General features: G+C 44.5%; 1 protein-coding gene across 1 annotated transcript in view; it reads right to left on the reverse strand.

Annotated features, from left to right (window-relative positions):
- The window catches only part of ASCC1 (activating signal cointegrator 1 complex subunit 1), a 386034-nt gene that overhangs the window by 198162 nt on the left and 168813 nt on the right, over positions 1 to 19059 (reverse strand). The window contains exon 9 of the mRNA XM_040435538.1: positions 9619 to 9698. Coding sequence (XP_040291472.1) covers positions 9619 to 9698 — 80 coding nt within the window. The remainder of the gene's footprint in view (positions 1 to 9618; positions 9699 to 19059) is intronic.

Consider the following 19059-nt stretch of genomic DNA (forward strand, 5'->3'; position numbering starts at 1 on the left):
ATCTAGACGAACCCCCAGGAAGGTTAGGTTCTGGGATGGGCAAGGATTTGACTTTTTCCAATTTATTAGCCACCCTGTACGGTTCAGAGTTTGGCAAGTCAAAAACTGATTGTTTTTGAGATCTGTCTCTGAATTGCCTACGATCAACAGGTCGTCTAAGTAAGGGAATATCAGAAACATAGAAACATAGAATGTGTCGGCAGATAAGAACCATTTGGCCCATCTAGTCTGCCCAATATATCTGAATCCTATGAATAGTCCCTGGCCCTATCTTATATGAAGGATAGCCTTATGCCTATCCCATGCATGCTTAAACTCCTTCACTGTATTTGCAGCTACCACTTCTGCAGGAAGGCTATTCCATGCATCCACTACTCTCTCAGTAAAGTAATACTTCCTTATATTACTTTTAAACCTTTGCCCCTCTAATTTAAAACTGTGTCCTCTTGTGGTAGTTTTTCTTCTTTTAAATATGCTCTCCTCCTTTACCGAGTTGATTCCCTTTATGTATTTAAAAGTTTCTATCATATCCCCTCTGTCTCTTCTTTCTTCCAAGCTATACATATTAAGGTCCTTTAACCTTTCCTGGTAAGTTTTATCCTGCAATCCATGTACTAGTTTAGTAGCTTTTCTCTGAACTCTCTCTAGAGTATCTATATCCTTCTGGAGATATGGCCTCCAGTACTGCGCACAATACTCCAAGTGAGGTCTCACCAGTGTTCTGTACAGCGGCATAAGCACTTCACTCTTTCTACTGCTTATACCTCTCCCTATACATCCAAGCATTCTGCTGGCATTTCGTGCTGCCCTATTACATTGTCTTCCCACCTTTAAGTCTTCTGAAATAATTACTCCTAAATCCCTTTCCTCAGATACTGAGGTCAGGACTGTGTCAAATATTCTATATTCTGCCCTTGGGTTTTTACGCCCCAGGTGCATTATCTTGCACTTATCCACATTAAATTTCAGTTGCCAGAGTTCTGACCATTCTTCTAGTTTTCCTAAATCCTTTTCCATTTGGCGTTTCCCTCCAGGAACATCAACCCTGTTACATATCTTTGTGTCATCAGCAAAAAGACAAACCTTACCATCGAGGCCTTTTGCAATGTCACTTATGAAGATATTAAACAAAATTGGTCCCAGTACAGATCCCTGTGGAACCCCACTGGTAACATGACCTTGTTTTGAATGTTCTCCATTGACTACAACCCTCTGCTGTCTGTCACTCAGCCACTGCCTAATCCACTCAACAATATGGGAGTCCATGCTCAATGACTGCAGTTTATTGATAAGTCTTCTATGTGGGACAGTGTCAAAAGCCTTACTAAAATCTAGATATGCGATGTCTACTGCACCTCCACCGTCTATTATTTTAGTCACCCAGTCAAAAAAATCTATAAGATTTGTTTGACATGATCTCCCTGAAGTAAACCCATGTTGTTTTTCATCTTGCAATCCATGGGATTTTAGATGTTCCACAATCCTATCCTTTAATAGGGTTTCCATTAATTTGCCTACTATTGATGTCAGACTCACTGGTCTATAGTTGCTCGATTCCTCCCTACTACCTTTCTTGTGAATGTCTTGCTGGATCCCTACCCTACAGTTCCCCTTACCCTAATCCTACCAGAGACACTTGCAAGGTATTAACCCATGAATTGCTGGATCCCTACCCAATGTCTGTGGCCTGCATTCACCCCTACAGTGCCACCATAAACCCTTTGTCGTTCTCTTAGGGATAGAATTAGTCAGGTGGGGTGGGCTGCTAATACATGTGTGTGTGTGTATTGTATAGTTAGTTTGTGGGTGGAATTTGGGAACCGTGTAGTGTAGTTTAGTACTGTGTTTATAGTACTGTGTTAGTGTATTGCGTGCGTAGTATATTGTTGGAATAAATAAATACTGTGTTTTATATATAACTATCTGTGTAATGTGTGGTTATTAGCGATAGTTAGTTTAGTAAGGCGCATGCAGCTAGCTTAGTGATTAGCGTAAGGCAAAGTGAAAGTATTGTATTGTAATGTAAAGGTATAAATAGGCGGAGTCATCAATAGATGGCTCCTCCTATTTATGAATATTAATTATTGATATTTGCATAAATATTGGTGATTAATATTCCCCCTTTACACCTCGCAAATTGGGATATGGAAATAAGCGTCCTTTAGGTCAATTGATGCAAAAAAATCTCCTTCTTTTAGCAGGTTTATTATGGACCTTATTGTTTCCATTTTGCACCGGACTTGTTTAGTTTATTATTAGTCGCGATTTTCCATCTGTTTTTTTTTACCAGAAAAACGGTTGAATAATAACCTTTCCTCTGTTGAGAGAGAGGAACCGGGACAATGGCCTTTTGGGCCAACAAATCCCGAATCCCCCCTTCCAAATTTTCCTGTAACACAGCCGATCTTTGGATGGGGGTTATTCTGAATACATTTGGGGGAGAAGGAAGACGAAAGGTAATATTGTAACCTTTTGAAATGATGTTTAATACCCAGGGATTTGTTGTGATATTTTCCCATTCCTTTAAGAACAACTTCAGTCTTCCTTCTACCTCTCTGGCATCATTGTTTAGTGGAATCTGTATTTCTTGGGGTAAATAAGAACCCTCTGTTACCACTTTTTTGATTTTTCCCTTCTGACCAAGGAGTGTCCTTATAGGTTCTCTTGGCCTGGAAAGAACTCCCTTTTTTATTCCTACGAAAGGGAAACTTCCTTTTATTTGTATCTTTGGGAAATGATTTTTTTGAGTCCGCGGCCTTCTCTAAAATAGATTCAAGATCTTAGCCGAACAGTAGGTTCCCATGAAAGGGCAAACTACAAAGCCTTGTTTTTGCACTGGTATCACCGGACCAGGATTTTAACCAGAGAACTCTCCTAGCTGCAACTGCTAGGCCCGAGGTCTTAGCGGCCATTCTGACTGACTCTGCTGTGGAGTCTGACAGGAAATCAACTGCTTTCACTAGTAGGGGAAAGGAGTCTTTTAAAGTATCATAAGAGGCTCCTTCTTTCAGGAGAATCTCTAACTGTAACAGCCACTGTTTTAAAGACCTTGATACAGATTAGGCTTGAATAGTGCTGTGCTAGCCTCCCAGACTTTTTTAAGAACCTGATCAGTTTTTTTGTCCATGGGATCCTTTAAGGTCCCCATATCTTCAAATGGGAGAGCATTAGCCCCTTTCACTAGTTTGGATAAAGATACATCCACTTTGTGGCAAGTTGTTAATAGGGCCTCGTCTTCTTTACAGAATGGGAGGCGACGTTTCATTGTTTTTGGGACAAATAGTTTTTTATCTGGGGATTTCCATTCTCTTTTAATTAGTTCCATCATGTTTTTATGGACCGGAAATACCCTCTTTTTCCTTTGTTCTAGACCGCTATACATTTGGTCCTGGACAGACCTCTGCACTTTCTCGTCTGAGAGCCCCATAGTAGCCCTAATGGCTTTTACTAACTCCTTCGTGTCCTCAGAGGAAAAAAGGAAGTTTTTATACTCTGAATCAGACCCGGAAGAGATTTCGGAATCTTCATCCTCCGAATCCGACTCAGGCTCTGAGTCAGAGGATGGCACGGAGATGCTCAATTTAGGATCTCTTTGTTTAGAGCTAGATGTCCCAGGAGTAACGACCGGACTTTCTACCATAGCAGATCTCATTTCTTCCCGTATTACATCTCGTAGCTCCTCTCTAATTGACGGAACTAAGTCCTTCACCATATTAGAGGTACATTTTTTGCAACGTTTTTTGTTATAAGCGTCGGGCAATTTAGCTGAACGCATAACACATTTTTTAGTTTTTGGACTAGCTTTTTTCTGAGCTATATCCTTATCCTTATCACTCTGCATTCATACAGGGAGAGCCATAGAGGGGGAGAGAGAGAGATGAGAGGCACATACTGGGGTTAGCAAGGTAATACAACCAGCACTCACCCAACCCCCAGGACCTTACTTACAATAGAGGGTCCCTGAGAGGTTTCCATCTGGCCAAGTTGTTCAGACATGTTGCAGCAACCCTCTCTACAAAACCCCCCTTAAATACTCTCACCTGCAGACCTCAGATCAGTGGACGACTTCTGCCATGATCAGCGTGCCGATTTGCCGCTCCGCCCCCATCGCGTGCGTTCCACAGAGCGGAAGTTCCGGTTGGAACGCACGTGAACCACTTCCGGTGGCGTTCTTTGCGAGAGCCGAAACTATCGGATCGCAATGCGGAGCTCCTAGACAGACCGGAGGGACTCCCTGAGTGTCCGGTCGCACATGGACCTCCACGCCCGACACACCATGCGGGAGGTAAGGAGCAGGGATCCTGACAGTCTTTACAGCCCCACAATACCCAACTAGGGCACGGGTGCTGTCTGCTTCCCTCATGTGCTTAAGGCATTTCTTTTCTTCTTACCGCTCTGCCTGCCTGTAACAGAACGGGCTCATAACATGTGCCATGAGGATGATCCATCTCCTACCTGGAGGGACAGGAAGACACTGAGGAAGAGCTGGAGGAGGGTCTAATTTATACTTCCTGTCCCTACCTGGTTGGATGAAAGGGAAAAAATGAACTTTGCACAATATTCAAATTTTTCGAGCTTCACCTGTGTGTGTATATATATATATATATATATATATATATATATATATATATATATATATTAGGCCTCTTTCACACTTGCGTTGTTGGGATCCGGCATGCACTTCCGTTGCCGGAGGTGCCTGCCGGATCCGTAACAACGCAAGTGTACTGAAAGCATTTGAAGACGGAACCGTCTTCCAAATGCTTTCAGTGTTACTATGGCACCCAGGACGCTATTAAAGTCCTGGTTGCCATAGTAGGAGCGGGGAGCGGGGGAGCGGTATACTTACAGTCCGTGCGGCTCCCCGGGCGCTCCAGAATGACGTCAGAGCGCCCCATGCGCATGGATGACGTGATCACATGGATCACGTGATCCATGCGCTTGGGGCGCCCTGACGTCACTCTGGAGCGCCCGGGGAGCCGCACGGACGGTAAGTATGCCGCTCCCCCGCTCCCCGCTACACTTACCATGGCTGTCAGGACTTTAGCGTCCCGGCAGCCATGGTAACCACTCTGAAAAAGCTAAATGTCGGGTCCGGCAATGCGCCGAAACGACGTTTAGCTTAAGGCCGGGTCCGGATCAATGCCTTTCAATGGGCATTGATCCCGGATCCGGCCTTGCGGCAAGTCTTCAGGATTTTTGGCCGGAGCAAAAAGCGCAGCATGCTGCGGTATTTTCTCCGGCCAAAAAACGTTCCGTACCGGAACTGAAGACATCCTGATGCATCCTGAACGGATTTCTCTCCATTCAGAATGCATTAGGATAATCCTGATCAGTATTCTTCCGGCATAGAGTCCCGACGACGGAACTCTATGCCGGAAGACAATAACGCAGGTGTGAAAGAGCCCTAACAGTGATATATAAAAAACACATCTGCTTTGTCATTGTAGAACCACTTTGCTTTATTTTGTTGGAGAACATATTTAGCTCTGTTCTTACATTTATTTTTTGCTCCAATAAAAAGTCTATTTCGTGTACAAAAACCAGGCTTAAAACATACGAAAACCAGGAACAGCTTTACATAGTAAGTGGGTGATAAGTGGGTGATGAGTGGGCGATGACTGATTTACTACAAAATAAAAACAGTACAAGAAAACTGTTCCATTTTCTATACCCATGAAAACATTTCTCCAGAGTCTTTTATTCTATACTACTGCTTCTTTTTAGTTACTTGTTGTACACACCACACACAAATTATTATAACTGACCCACTGTGTAAAAGTTACCCAGGCCACCAAACAACTGCAGATGACTTCTTATGCTGCCAATTAACAGAATCTATATTTGCTCAAATATGAAACATTAATTTGTAACATAAAAACAAATTATGATGATTATGATACAATATGCTATTAGGACTCTTCACTGCTCACTTTTGTTCTTTCACATGGTTGAAGGGCTGAGGATTAATTGTTACCACTACTGCTTTATCAGTGAAATGATGTACAGTTCAGCAGGTAGACACATACGTAAGATGAATGTTGTCCAAACCTGCAAATCATCTAATGTTTTTCGGGGGATTCTCCTGTCTCTCTCCCGATGGTAGGTGAAGGGTCAAGCATGTTGGTGCTCACAGGAGATAAACTGACACCAGAAGTATCTGGCAGTGGCTTATTCTTCTTTCATATCCACGTTATAGGTCTCCGGCAGGAAACAGCTTTGTGGAGCTATCTGGATCCGGCATAACTGGATGTTGCCACATGCCTGCCGGCCTCATTGACTATAACGGGATCCAGTGGAGATCCGGCCTCCACCCAACAACTATGCCTGGATACAGCCAGACAAAATATATTGGGAAACTAGCCTTACTCCTCTCTCCTTACTGACAGAACATGCAGGCTCATCAAATGCTAGTACCTAGCGATAGACAATCTATATGGTTGATTTATAGGGATTTATAGGGTGAATAAACAAAAAAAGCCAGAGATACGGGGTAACTCCAGATAAGTGTCCATGGTCACGAAATTACATTTTTATCCTCACTAACAGAATAAGGTCATTTTCACAAAATCGGTATTAGGTCAGTATTTTCCATCAGTATTTAAGCCAAAACCAGGAGTGAGTCTAAAATACTTAAGAGGCACACTTTTTTCATTATATTGTCTCTTTGTTTGATCCACTCCTGGTTTTGGTTGAAAAATAACTGACCAAATACAGACCGTGTGGAAGTGGCCTAAAAAAAGAGAGTGCTTGTAAGGGGATGGGGCGTTCCCTCTGGATCGACTTGCAGGATAACAGGCTGAACTGGATAGACAGATATATTTTTTAAGCCTTATAAACTATGTTACTAAATTGTGCACATCTCATGTCCCCCTTCCTTATGTACGCTGTCCCTGTCTATATGTTTGTCCCTATTTGTGTGCTGTGCTCATTGGTGGCAGAGGAGCGAATGAGGAAGGATCGCTATTGTCTCTGATCCGAAACATGTAGACTGGACTGTAACTGGCTTTTATCTGCACTGAAAAATAAAGGTGACCTTTTTCTCTTTTTACTCAAGTAACGCTGTGGTTCTTGGCGTGGTCCGTGCTTGGTGTGACAGGGTTTGAGCACGCCTATACTCTCTCTTTGCCTACCAGAAGAGTGCCGCACAACCTAACTTAGCCAATGGGAGCTGTGAACCTTGTTAGGTGTTGCGCGCTACTCCTCTCCTATGGGGGAAACTGACCAATCAGGAGAGAGGAAGCAATTGTGAGTGGGGTAACATTCCGTGGTGAGGAGAAACGTCTGAGGAAACAGGAATTCTGACTAGGAAACATCTGATCTTTAGTGAATGAGGACCTGAGGAACAAGACTGAGATAAAGGCCCATAGAGCTGTTCATAGTTATTAAAATTAGCAGCTGAAGAGAAGAAGTAATTAGCTAAAAAGAAAGACCAGTGATTGAGAGTGAAGGAAAAGTCCAACAAGGGAAAACAGACTCCATTCAAACACATTGCGCCCGCACTAAACTCACAGAAGTACAAGTGCAGATGTCAGGTGCAGTCTATTTTAACGGAGAAGACATCAAATGGAGGTGGTTTGCCTGGTCACAAGACAGCGGCTATCTTATGGACAGGACCCCTGTGTGGACTGCACAAAAGGCTTGGAAAACGAGGGAGTATACCTTATGAAATATAAAAATTGGCACAGAAGTTCAACAAAGGTTATATTAGTAAGTGCCATATAGTCATCGTACAAACACATAAAGTGGCCAACCCTTAAAATAAACGGTTTTGTTGGAAACCATGATACAGTGTCTGAATGTAAGGAGAAGTCAGTCAGGTCGTCAGAATAAATCCAGCCATTCATTAGTTCTTGAGTAAAGTGGTTGTCAGTGTATAGGAATTTCCACAGTTCTGGTGATTATGAACAGATCTAGCCTTGGATAAACTGCTCTACGGTGACTAATAGTTCCTAATTCCACAAAAGTAAGTCTGCCATATTTAATGGACTAAAGGCTCCAGGCTATTATATTGACTGATGTGTGACAATCAAACATGGTAGATTTGTTGTGGAATTATTATTTTGTGGCAAAATTGCATCATTTTATATCTTTCCCATTAAAGGGGTTGTTTTGACTTAGAGCTGACAACCCCAATGGTCCTAAACCGTGCTTCATTAAAAGAAAAAAACAGTCACCCCTCCACGATCCCGCTGTGCCAGTGCTGCTGCCCCATTCTCTGCCACTTCTAGTCCCCACAGGACCAAGAAGTGACTGGGTGCTATGTCCTCTGCAGCCAATCACAGGCCTTAGTGGTCACATCTGCTTGAGTGGTCAGGAGAGGACCCCACTGACTTCTATAGGAGAGTCTTTTAGGCATGTTCTGTGACTTGTGCAGAGGTCATTGTACAAGGAAAGAATAGATAAGCTTCGACAATCCCCCACTGTGAATAGTGCAGGGCTGAAACGATTACTGGATAAAATCGAGTAACTTGACACAAAAAAATCAGAGGATTTGTTTGTGCGATATGACCATGGAGCGTGAGTGAAGGACTTGTTATTACTCACGCTCCGGGGTTTCCCGCCAGCTTGCACCGCACTGCATTGTCCTCCTGATGTACACACATAGTCAGGATGTAGTCCACGTAAGCTCGCACTATGACCTGACACTGTGTGCCATCCAAATCGGTCGGCACTGTGTATAAGAAATCAGGGTGCTCGGTCAAAGGGTCGGATTCCTCAATAAACGAAGAAAGTAGAGGACCGGCACTCCTAAATTGCTGGTGGGTTGAACCCACCAGCAACTTGGGAGTGCCGTCCCTCTACTTTCTTCTGACACTGTGTGCCGTCAGGAGGACAGCGCAGCTCGTGAAGAAGAGGATGGAACAGCAGTGGAGGGTTGGCGGCACCCCTACGACGGGAAAGGTAAGTATTTTATTTCACTGGCGCTGGGGACTGATGGCTAGGAGTGGGAGATGATGATATTAGGGAAAGCCTGAATGCACTAAGGGGGGGGGGGAGACCTGATGGCATTGAGGGGGGGGGGGGGCTGATGGCACTGAGGGGGAAACCTGATGGCACTGGGGGGGAAGCCTGATGGCACTGGATGAGAATCTGATGGAACTGGGGGGAGCCTGATAGCATGGGTGGAGCCTGATGGTACTGAGGACTGATGGCAGGGGGTCTGATGAGTTTTTATAAAGGAAAACATTCTTTTAATTATTTTTTTCTTATTAGAGGGCTTGATTAATCGGTAGAATAGTTGATTACAAAAATAATCGATAGCTGCAGCCCTAGAATAGTGGATCCTGTCTTATCTGTCATTCTAATCCTCCCTGTAATGATATCACCTCTGTGTACAGATAAGCAGGTAACTAAAGTGATCTGTACAGACCAAGAAGTGGCGCCAATTATTAGGCTTAGAGGCCAGTGCGAAAACTGCAGGAGTTTATGGTTTTTGTTTAAATATACATATTTACAGTAAATTAAAAATTAAAAATAACCACCAAATCACCAAAAATTCTTAAAAAATATGTTATACATAAAAACAATCATTTTATAATCACATATTTCCTTTAAATATGCTCAATGTATACTTGAAAAATATGATCTTTCTGATGATGACCATTTCACACTGACCTTCAGAACATTCCTGGCATCAAATGACTCCCTTTCTCTCTGGCCAGGCTTGCCAGGGGATATAATGGATCTTCCTTCAGCTGTAAAATATAAAAGCACATAACCACGGGTTTATGTAGCCTAAATGACAGTAATAACAAGAAAACGATACTACATACAGGTGAATGTGGCCGTAGCCGACCGTAGATAAAAGGTCCATATAAAGAGGGTAAAGAGGCTCTATATTTGTTTTTTTAATAAAGAGAATACATTACCTCCACATACAATACTAAAGCAATCATAAAGTAAAAGGCCTTGTTAATTAGCTGAGCTTTATTGTACCTCTGTGACCTTTCCATCCTTGATCAGGAATACATCGTAAACTCATTACAGACACAACCTAATAGAGCCTTATTATTGTAATGACTATGCAGCGTATTTGGAATACAGTACAGCATTGCGCTCAGAAAGCCTTCCTTGTTTCAGCTGCAACAAAGCAGTTATTTTACTAGTGGCAAATCTGATTTTCATGTGCATCACGCAGCACAGGAATGCTTGAACACTTTGCTCTTATTAGCTGTTGTTTTATAATGACCTAAAGAGGCAGTTAAACACTGTAGAGCTTTTTACAAGCAGATCATACAATCTAATACCGCCAAGCAAACATGAATGTATTACAGTTCTCACAATTTAAAGGGGCAGCATGAAATCCAGACAGGCTCCCTGATTAAAAATGGTAAAAAATGTTTTACTCTGAAACGCTGCGGCATTTCACCCCCGAAAGCAGGATTTCAGAAAAAATATATATATTGTGGCAATGTGAATAGTGTTGGGTGCAGTGAAGTCCCGGGGAAGCATGGAAAAGGGGTGTTCTTTGCACCAGGAGCGTGTCACCAAGGGGCCCAGCTTTGGTGGAGTAAAAGCCCTAGATATAGGTGGCCACTAAGTTAGTTGGTGGACATCAAGATAGTTAGCTTAGCTGGCTCCAGCTAGTCCGGGGCGGGCTTTTACTGGGAACAGGCAATGTGCTGGGTGGGTGCCTGTTCCCCATGCTCAAGTCTGTGATTTTGGAATATGCCCATGTCCAGGGATGCTATTTAATCTTGTTGCTGGACTTGGGTGTGGCTCCCAGTCTGGGAAAGGAGCAGGCTGTGTCGAGGCCTGTGGGAGCTGGGACCCTCTAACCCTGTGTGTGGGGTAAGCACTGGTAATGTGTTTTGGGGAGCTGGGTGGTAGACCCATATCCCGATAGAGAGGGAAAGACTGTTTAGTCAGTGGCCAGACTGGAGTGGAGATTCCTCAGAAGAACATCCGCTGCCTCATCAGGAGCATGCCCAGGTGTTGTAGGGAGGTCATACAGGCACATGGAGGCCACACACACTACTGAGCCTCATTTCCTTGTCTTGAGGCATTTCCACTGAAGTTGGATCAGGGTGAAATTTGATTTTTTTTATTTGATTTTGAGTATCATTCCAAATCCAGAGCTCCATGGGATATTAATTCAGATTTACATTGATCATTTTTATGTTTTATTGTTCTTAACGCATTCCACTATGTTTTAAATAAAGATTTTCAACTGGAATATTTCATTCATTGAGATCTAAGGAAGATGAGAACAGAAAAAGCAGGAGCTGCAGTGCAGAGCGATGTCAGAAGCAGCAGAAGAGTCAGCTACGTGAAGGAGGTATACAGACTCTACAGGTAGGACATTTTTAGTGAAGGTTATTTTAAAAGTTGTGGAGTGTTTCATTTAGGAGGCAAATGAATAATAAAATTTCAGTGTACAGGTGTCCATAGCCTTTAAATATTAAACATGTTAAAGACATTCCAGAAACATTTACTGCCCAATTAGTAAACTGACACAGTGGAGATGGGAAAATCGAGGGACACTGTACAAAATCAGTAAGGTATCTCATGAACATCCTAAGCCTTTCCCTTTCAGTAGAGGCTGTAAGCATGTAAACTAGATGGCTAGATGCCATTCATACGCCTCAATCACGGAGGCTTAGAGCCATGTGCCACAGCAATTTTCAGACCACTCAATTTTTTAACTTGCGACACCTCCACCAACCTCAATGTCAGTCTTAAGAGAATCATGTTCTTAGACCCAGTGACACCCCAATTTGTGCCAAATTTGGGTTCTACTAAGTACTGCTACCTTGCAGATATTCCCCACTACAGTGCCCGTAATTCATTCCAAATAGTAACTGCTCGCACCTTAAGTACATCCAGATGGAATCATTGCTCTTACCACCCATAAAATTATAGAAGTCACATTACTGTAACCCCAAAAATACTATAGTATAGTGGTAAATAACGCTACTCCGATAAGACATATTCATCTCCTCTAGAGGAAGCTTACAGTTAAGGTGCATTTACACAACCCGAGAATCGGGCAGATTATCAGGAGAGACTGTTCCGGCCAAGTAAATGTGCCGCCGATCACCCGATTAACAAGTGAAACGCTCACTCATTGGGTGATCCTGTCATTCATGCAAGCACCACCGATAGTGGCTTCTGGGCAGCAGATCGTGCTGTCTAAACAGTGATCTGCTGCTCATATAGCAATCAATTTTGTAAGCAGGCTATAAAACCTTGAGACGAATTCAGTATGTAGCCCCCTCCTAAAGTGTGTGACTTTAGGAGGGGGCTACATTAAGTTGGTTGTTTTTCTTTGCATTGTATTATTATATTTTTTTTTCTCCTTTATTATGTAATCCCCATTACCAAGTATGTGCTCCATTATTGACAAGGGAGTCCTGGGCACATCTTGTGAAATATATGCTGCCCTGGAACAGCTGTTTTAGGGTGCATATTTTTTATTCAAAATGCGAGCAAATTGCACATTTGGAATCCCAGATCCTGTATCTAAATGAGTGAGATGTGTTGACAATTTGGAAGCAGATACTCTATACAGGGCTCCAGATGGCGACCAAAATGGTCGCCAATGCGACTTAGAATTGCAAAATGGCGACAAGACTTTGTAGTCTTGTCGCCATTTGCGCCTAGAGCCTCCGTTGCTCTGCCGCTTTAAGAAGAACGGCATTTCATCCAGCAGGCAGGCGGCAATCCAATAACAGAGCTCCGCACAGTATAGAGCTCTGTTATTAGAGAGGAGGCTGCTGATTGGTCAGTATCAGTGTGCTGCTGTACCATTGGCTGCTCCTCTCACACCCCCATTCTCCCGCGCTGAACACAGCAGCAGCTTCAGAGTCATGAAGACAGGGAGCCGCTCCATAGAACAGAGGTTAGCTTGAGAAGCCACAGACTGTCACAGTCACCCCTGCGCTGCCGCTGATAAAGGCTAATCCTTATCGTCTTTACAACCCTGATAACACTCAGGGGGCCGCTGCTGGTGCTCCGTGTGAGCTCCCTGCCTGGGCTCACAAACATTCTTAATAAGGGAATAAAAGGGTTAATAGGAGCCGCTGGTCAAGACACTAAAAAGCCAGTGAACCATATCTCTTTCAATAGTCCGTGCTTAGTAGGAGGAGAGGTTATCTCCTGGAGGTTATCTCCTCCTCCTAAGACTTTTGAAAGAGATATGGTTCACTGGCTTTTTAGTGTCTTGACCAGCGGCTCCTATTAACCCTTTACATACTTAACATTAGCAAGTGGTGAGATGACTGATGATCACCTCACCACTTGCTAATGGCTGCTGCTGCCCAGTATTGCCCCCGCCTACCTACCTACCTAACTTTCTCTGCACATCTCCTATTTTATGCTAAAGTTGGGGGGGGGGGACCTTTTCTGGTGTGAGCCTGATAAGTGTGATTGTGACCAGTTCCATCAGTTGGCACACGTTCAGCGGTATGAGGGAGCACTCTGCCATTTGTACAGCCTACGATGCGGAGATGCCACCACGCTGGGGAGGCTCAGGTGTGGCTGGCAGTGAAGGTGTTAAGGCTGCCGGTCGTTAAAGTAACGTTAGGCTGATATAAGGGGCAGCCGCGCAGCCCACCTGCTCCTTGCAGGACTCTGATCATGCACCCTCCCTATCCGCCCTTCCCAAACTATGGGCCCACTTACCGGCTACAGCCCCCCTACTACAAACCCAAGGGGCCCTACTGGAAGCCTCCCTACAAGGGGGCCCATGAAGTCTGCCCTTCTCTTTAACTGCCTGGATAACTACCGGATATGGGCTCAGCTGTAGGCCTTGCTCAGCCAGCTGGGGCCGGAGCTGGGGCTGAGCCGCTCTTACACCAAAGTAGTAGGGGTTCAGGTGAACCCCAGAGTGGACGCGTCTGTTCAGTGTTCACTGGGGCCCCGTACGCCGAAGAGCCGCAAGGGATGGGCCCTACTGTGCCATGCCACACCTGGGCAGCATGCCGGACTGCGTAACGTCACCCCAGTCCGCTTTCCCCGCACTGTAGCCAGACAAGTCTTTTATTTTTTATTATAATTATATGTATTTTACATTTGGCGACTAAAAAATTCATTTGGCTCCTAAATTTTTCAGATTAGGAGCCAATGGCTCCTTGAGATTTTTTTTTGTCTGGAGCCCTGCTATAGGGGTAGGTGAGGGGGAGCGTGGTAGTATGCAGGATCAGGAAAGTGTGGTAGGTAGCCGTATAACATTTAGAAGGTGGGGTAGAGGGAAGACTGCCAGGGAGGCTAGCCCTGATCTGACACACCCCAACTTTGCAAGATTGGCAGATGAGGGGGATGGCAGTTCAGGGATGGCACTGCTGCATCAAGAGACTTCCTCTGCCAGTGTGATGGAAATGGTCTGAACCAGTGGCGTAGCTATAGGTGTCGCAGCGGTCGCACTTGCGACCGGGCCCCTAAGTCAAGGGGGCCCATAGGGCCCCCCAGGAGAGACGGAGTAAAGCCCTGACTCATGGAGTGCTCTGATGGGGCCCGGCATGAAGTACAGTGACAATGCCGGGCCCCGTCTGAGCGCTCTTCAAACATGTACTGTATAATATGAGCGGGGGGGGGAGGGGCGGTTTGCGCAGAGGCAAAGGGGGGCGCGCACACTCACACAGACACCCGGCAGTTCTTGTCACTGCCGGCCAGGCTGTATCCAGAGTGAAGCAGGGTTCCAGCGCTCCCCCTGCTGGCCGCACATCGCGCTGCTGGCTGTGGGAGGAGCGCTGAAAGACCGGGAATGAGTGTGGGAGCACGTCATCAAGGACTCAGGTAAGCATGTGTTTTTGTTTTTTTCCCCCCTAAAGCTGCAGACTGGGGGAGGTGGGAAGGAAGGAAGGCACTGATGATGATGCCCCCTGTGCAGTGGGTGGTTCCCTCCCTAGTACTGATGATGATGCCCCCTGTGCAGTGTGTGACTCCCTTCCTGGCACTGATAATGATGGTGGGCATCTCTAATCTGGCATAACTACTGTGAAGGGGCACATATCTGGGCATAACTACTGTGGGGGGCACATATCTGGTATAACTACTGTGAGGGGCACATATCTGGCTACAACTACTGTGAGGGGGCACATATCTGGCTACAACTACTGTGAGGGGGCACATATCTGGCTACAACTACTGTGAGGGGGCACATATCTGGCTACAACTACTGTGAGGGGGCACATATCTGGCTACAACTACTGTGAGGGGGCACATATCTGGTATAACTACTGTGAGGGGGCACATATCTGGGAATATCTTCAGTGAGGGGGCAAATATATGGCTACAACTACTGTGAGGGGCACATATCTGGGCATAACTACTGTGAGGGGCACATATCTGGGCATAACTACTGTGAGGGGGCACATATCTGGGCATCGCTACTATGAAGGGACACATATCTGGTATAACTACTGTGAGGGGACACATATCTGGTATAACTACTGTGAGGAGGCACATATCTGGATATAACTACTGTGAGGGGGGCACATATCTGGGCATAACTACTGTGAAGGGAGGCAGAAGCTTTTTAACTACTACGATGTCGTTAGTATGGTCAGGAAGTATTGCCTTATATGAATAACTAATCAAATTACTAGTTTCGATTTCCACCCCCTTGGTGGTGTGCCTTCTTTGTTCTATTACCTATATGACTGTATGTTTTGATAATAAAAGTTGGAAATTGCTTGAAACCACAGTGGGTCTTATGTGTTTCTTCCAAGCTTGTATATTCTTTTATCTAATCAGGAGCCGTGCTGCTAGAAGAGCACGCATTGCGCTCACAATTTATGGTGGCCGATCAGGGATGGAGCTGAAGGTCGACTGACTCGGGAGAGGATCAAGGGATAAGAACGGACAGTTGGCAAAACAAGCTCGAGCAAAGGTAAGAAGCCTTCATTCTTACCTTGCCATCCTTTTCCATGAGACCCTCATACTGGGTAAGCTGTCCACTAAGAGTTCAGTAGTGCTATAAGCTTAGTTTTTGGGTAGCTCTGTTTATAGTGACAAGGAACTCTTAGGGTACTTTCACACTAGCATTATTGTTTTCCGGCATTGAGTTCTGTCCTAGGGGCTCAATACCGGAAAAGAACTGATCAGTTTTATCCCCATGCATTCTGAATGGAGAGCAATCTGTTCAGGATGCATCAGGATGTCTTCAGTTCAGTCTTTTTGACTTTTTAGGACGGAGATAATACCGCAGCATGCTTTGGTTTTATCTCCGTCCAAAAAATGTGAAAAAAATAAATGCTGGATCCGTTTTTCCGGATGACACCGGAGAGACGGATCCGGCATTTTAATCATTTTGCATACATTTTGACGTGGCCACGGAGAGCACCTCCAAGAGCTTCTAACAAGTAGTTAAAGGACTAGTGATTTCCGGATCCATAGCAACAGGTTAGAGGAGTCCCTGCTGTAGATGATGTTATTTATAGTAGTCAGAAGAACTACAAAGGATTCCAACCCTATAGCGAACAGTAGGAGCCCCCGCTGGAGCTGATGATTTATAGTAGTCAGGAGAACTACTACAGGTTTCCGGCTCCATAGCGACAGAAATAATGAAGCTGGAACTGATGATTTAGACTAAGCTAATTTAGAGATGGGCAACACCCAAGGTAGAAAGGGATCAACGGGGATCCCAGCTGCAGAACTAGTAAAGAAGAGAGAAGGCAGACAGGCAGAGGAGAACATTAGCAAGCCAACGCTAGTGTGGTAAACTGAATACAGAGTAGTGAGAAAAACCATGTAGGGAAAACAAAGGATGGCTGAAACATAACCAGCTCACAGAACAGACAGAAGTATGGCTATGAGTATCTTGGAAGTGCTTACACGAGGTTGAAGAGAGACAGAAAAAGTAGCAAGAATTATTATGAATGTTATCATGATAATGGTAATCCACCTCCCTAACCAGAAAGGATAAAATAGGTCTGCCAGCCTATCCTAGGGGATGGACCTGCAGGGTCTGAGGGACCCAGAACCCAGATTGGAGAGAGAGTTGCGATGCTCCTCATCCACACCACACAAAAGGATTGTATCCTGTGTTGACCGCACTCAGACCACTGTCCCAACAGACAGATTTTTTTAAGGATGGCTGGGGACTGTGAGGATGACACAAAGGTAGGTGAGGAGGAAAAGTTAGACCAAGCAACTGCAATTCCTTCGACATCCGGTATATTCACTTCTCCCTGGAAGTTTTTTTTATACCTTACAGAACCAGGCTGGGAAGGAAAAAAGGGACCAGTGGATGTCAAAAGGATGGGCTGCAAATGAGGAAGGCCTAATACAGTTCCAAAGGAAACTCTGCCTTTCCAGGTCCCTCTACCCCACAATGGCACAGGCAACCCAAGGAGTGAAGCATCGGTCAAAAACCTTTATGGGTGGTTTAGTACATAGCCCAGAACAACGTAGGCAAGGTGGTTAAGGTACCCCAGAAATACACGCCTCACTCCTTCTATCTGTTTCAATGTTTGTAGATAGACTGTATTCAACTACCCAAGGTGGGCGTGTATGAGTATTTATTTATGTGTGTTGACTTCTTTTTAGGATGGCCAGAAGTATATCCGGTGGCTAAGGCCACAGCCTAGACCACAGCCAAGAAGATTATGGCCGAGGTTGTATGCAGGTATAAGGTACCTGAGACCATTGAAAGTGACAGTTACTCACTTCACAGGTGAAGTGATGAAGTAGATAATGAAGTCTCTGGGTGTAGAACAGGCCTTACATGCTTTGTACCATTCAGAAAGCAGCAGTAGGGTAGAAAAACTGAACGGGACACTAAAGTTAAAGATTCAAAAAGCCATAGCAGAGACTAGTAAGCCATGGACAGAGTGCCTGCCGGTAGCCCTCTTTTCAGGAAGGTATACCCCTAACCATAAGACAGGCCTTAGTCCCTATGAGGTCCTCTTTGGGTCAGCCCCTAGGACAGGATTGTATTTCTCACAACAGCTCCAGATGCAACATGACAGATTATGTTATCAGTTTGCACAAGCATTTGACTAAAATGAATTCTCGAGTTTTTGCTTCGCTTCCAGATCATGATAAAGTACCAGGAACCCACCCACTTGTGCCTGGAGATTGGGTGGTGGTAAAGAGACACGTTAGAAAAGTCCTCGAGTCCCGATTTGATGGTCAATTTCAAGTGTTGTTGACCACAAGCACATCAGTGAAGCTCAAACGAAAGCCTAATTGGATCCACACCAGCCATTGCAAGAAAATATTGAGTTCAGAGACTGTAAAGGATGGTGTTTCTTGTTCCCCCTTGTGTGGCAGCTGATTCTGACTCAAAGAATAGGGTCTCCAAATCAGATAGTAAAAATAGGTTTCTGGGCCATGAGAAGCGGTGTAAAAGGAAGAATAAAGCTGATACAGTCTGATACTTCCAGCCCCATGGGGCATGACCCACGGATATTATTATTAACCAAAGACTTTCAGTATTAACAGTTTTTATGTTTATAATACACATAGATCTAAATAGCACCACATATAGTAGTCAACTTAGTAAGTGAAAGATACCCATGTAATCAGTTATTACTTGTAGTATTGTTTAATTAGATAAAATGCCTTATTAACTTCTATGCTTTTTCCTTTTCTAGGATTAGGTCAGCACTTGAAGGCCACTTCATCTTGATTCATAAAAGGTTGTTGTGATTGGTGCAGATGCTCAGGACTCCAGGGGCTTGGGGAATCGGGTGAAGATGCTAGGCTAAGTCCTGCATTTGACATAAGGTAAAGTGAAGTACCCAGCTTTGGGTGTCCTGCCCATCTGCTAAAATCACAAAAAGAGGGAATTGTGATGGAAATGGTCTGAACTGTAGTGAACTGTTGTTAAGTTGTGTATGCCCTGTAGCTTTAAGGCCGGACAGGCTTTGTTCTTTCTGGCTTTTATATGATGTTGCTAAAGAATGCTAACCTTGAGATAAGATGGTGCAGAAGCTTTTTGTGCTTAGATATGTTCAGGACCTTGCCTTCTTCCTCATAAGCTCCATGGTGTGAGTAATACATGAAATATTAGCTGTATATAAATACTGGAAATAAATGGCTATTATCTCTATTAAAGAGGAGTTCAAGCAACCGCCAAATGAAGTAGAAACTGAAATAACTACAAATAAA

The sequence above is a fragment of the Bufo bufo genome, chromosome 6 (assembly GCF_905171765.1).
Source record: "Bufo bufo chromosome 6, aBufBuf1.1, whole genome shotgun sequence".
In the NCBI taxonomy this organism is placed as follows: Eukaryota; Metazoa; Chordata; class Amphibia; order Anura; family Bufonidae; genus Bufo; species Bufo bufo.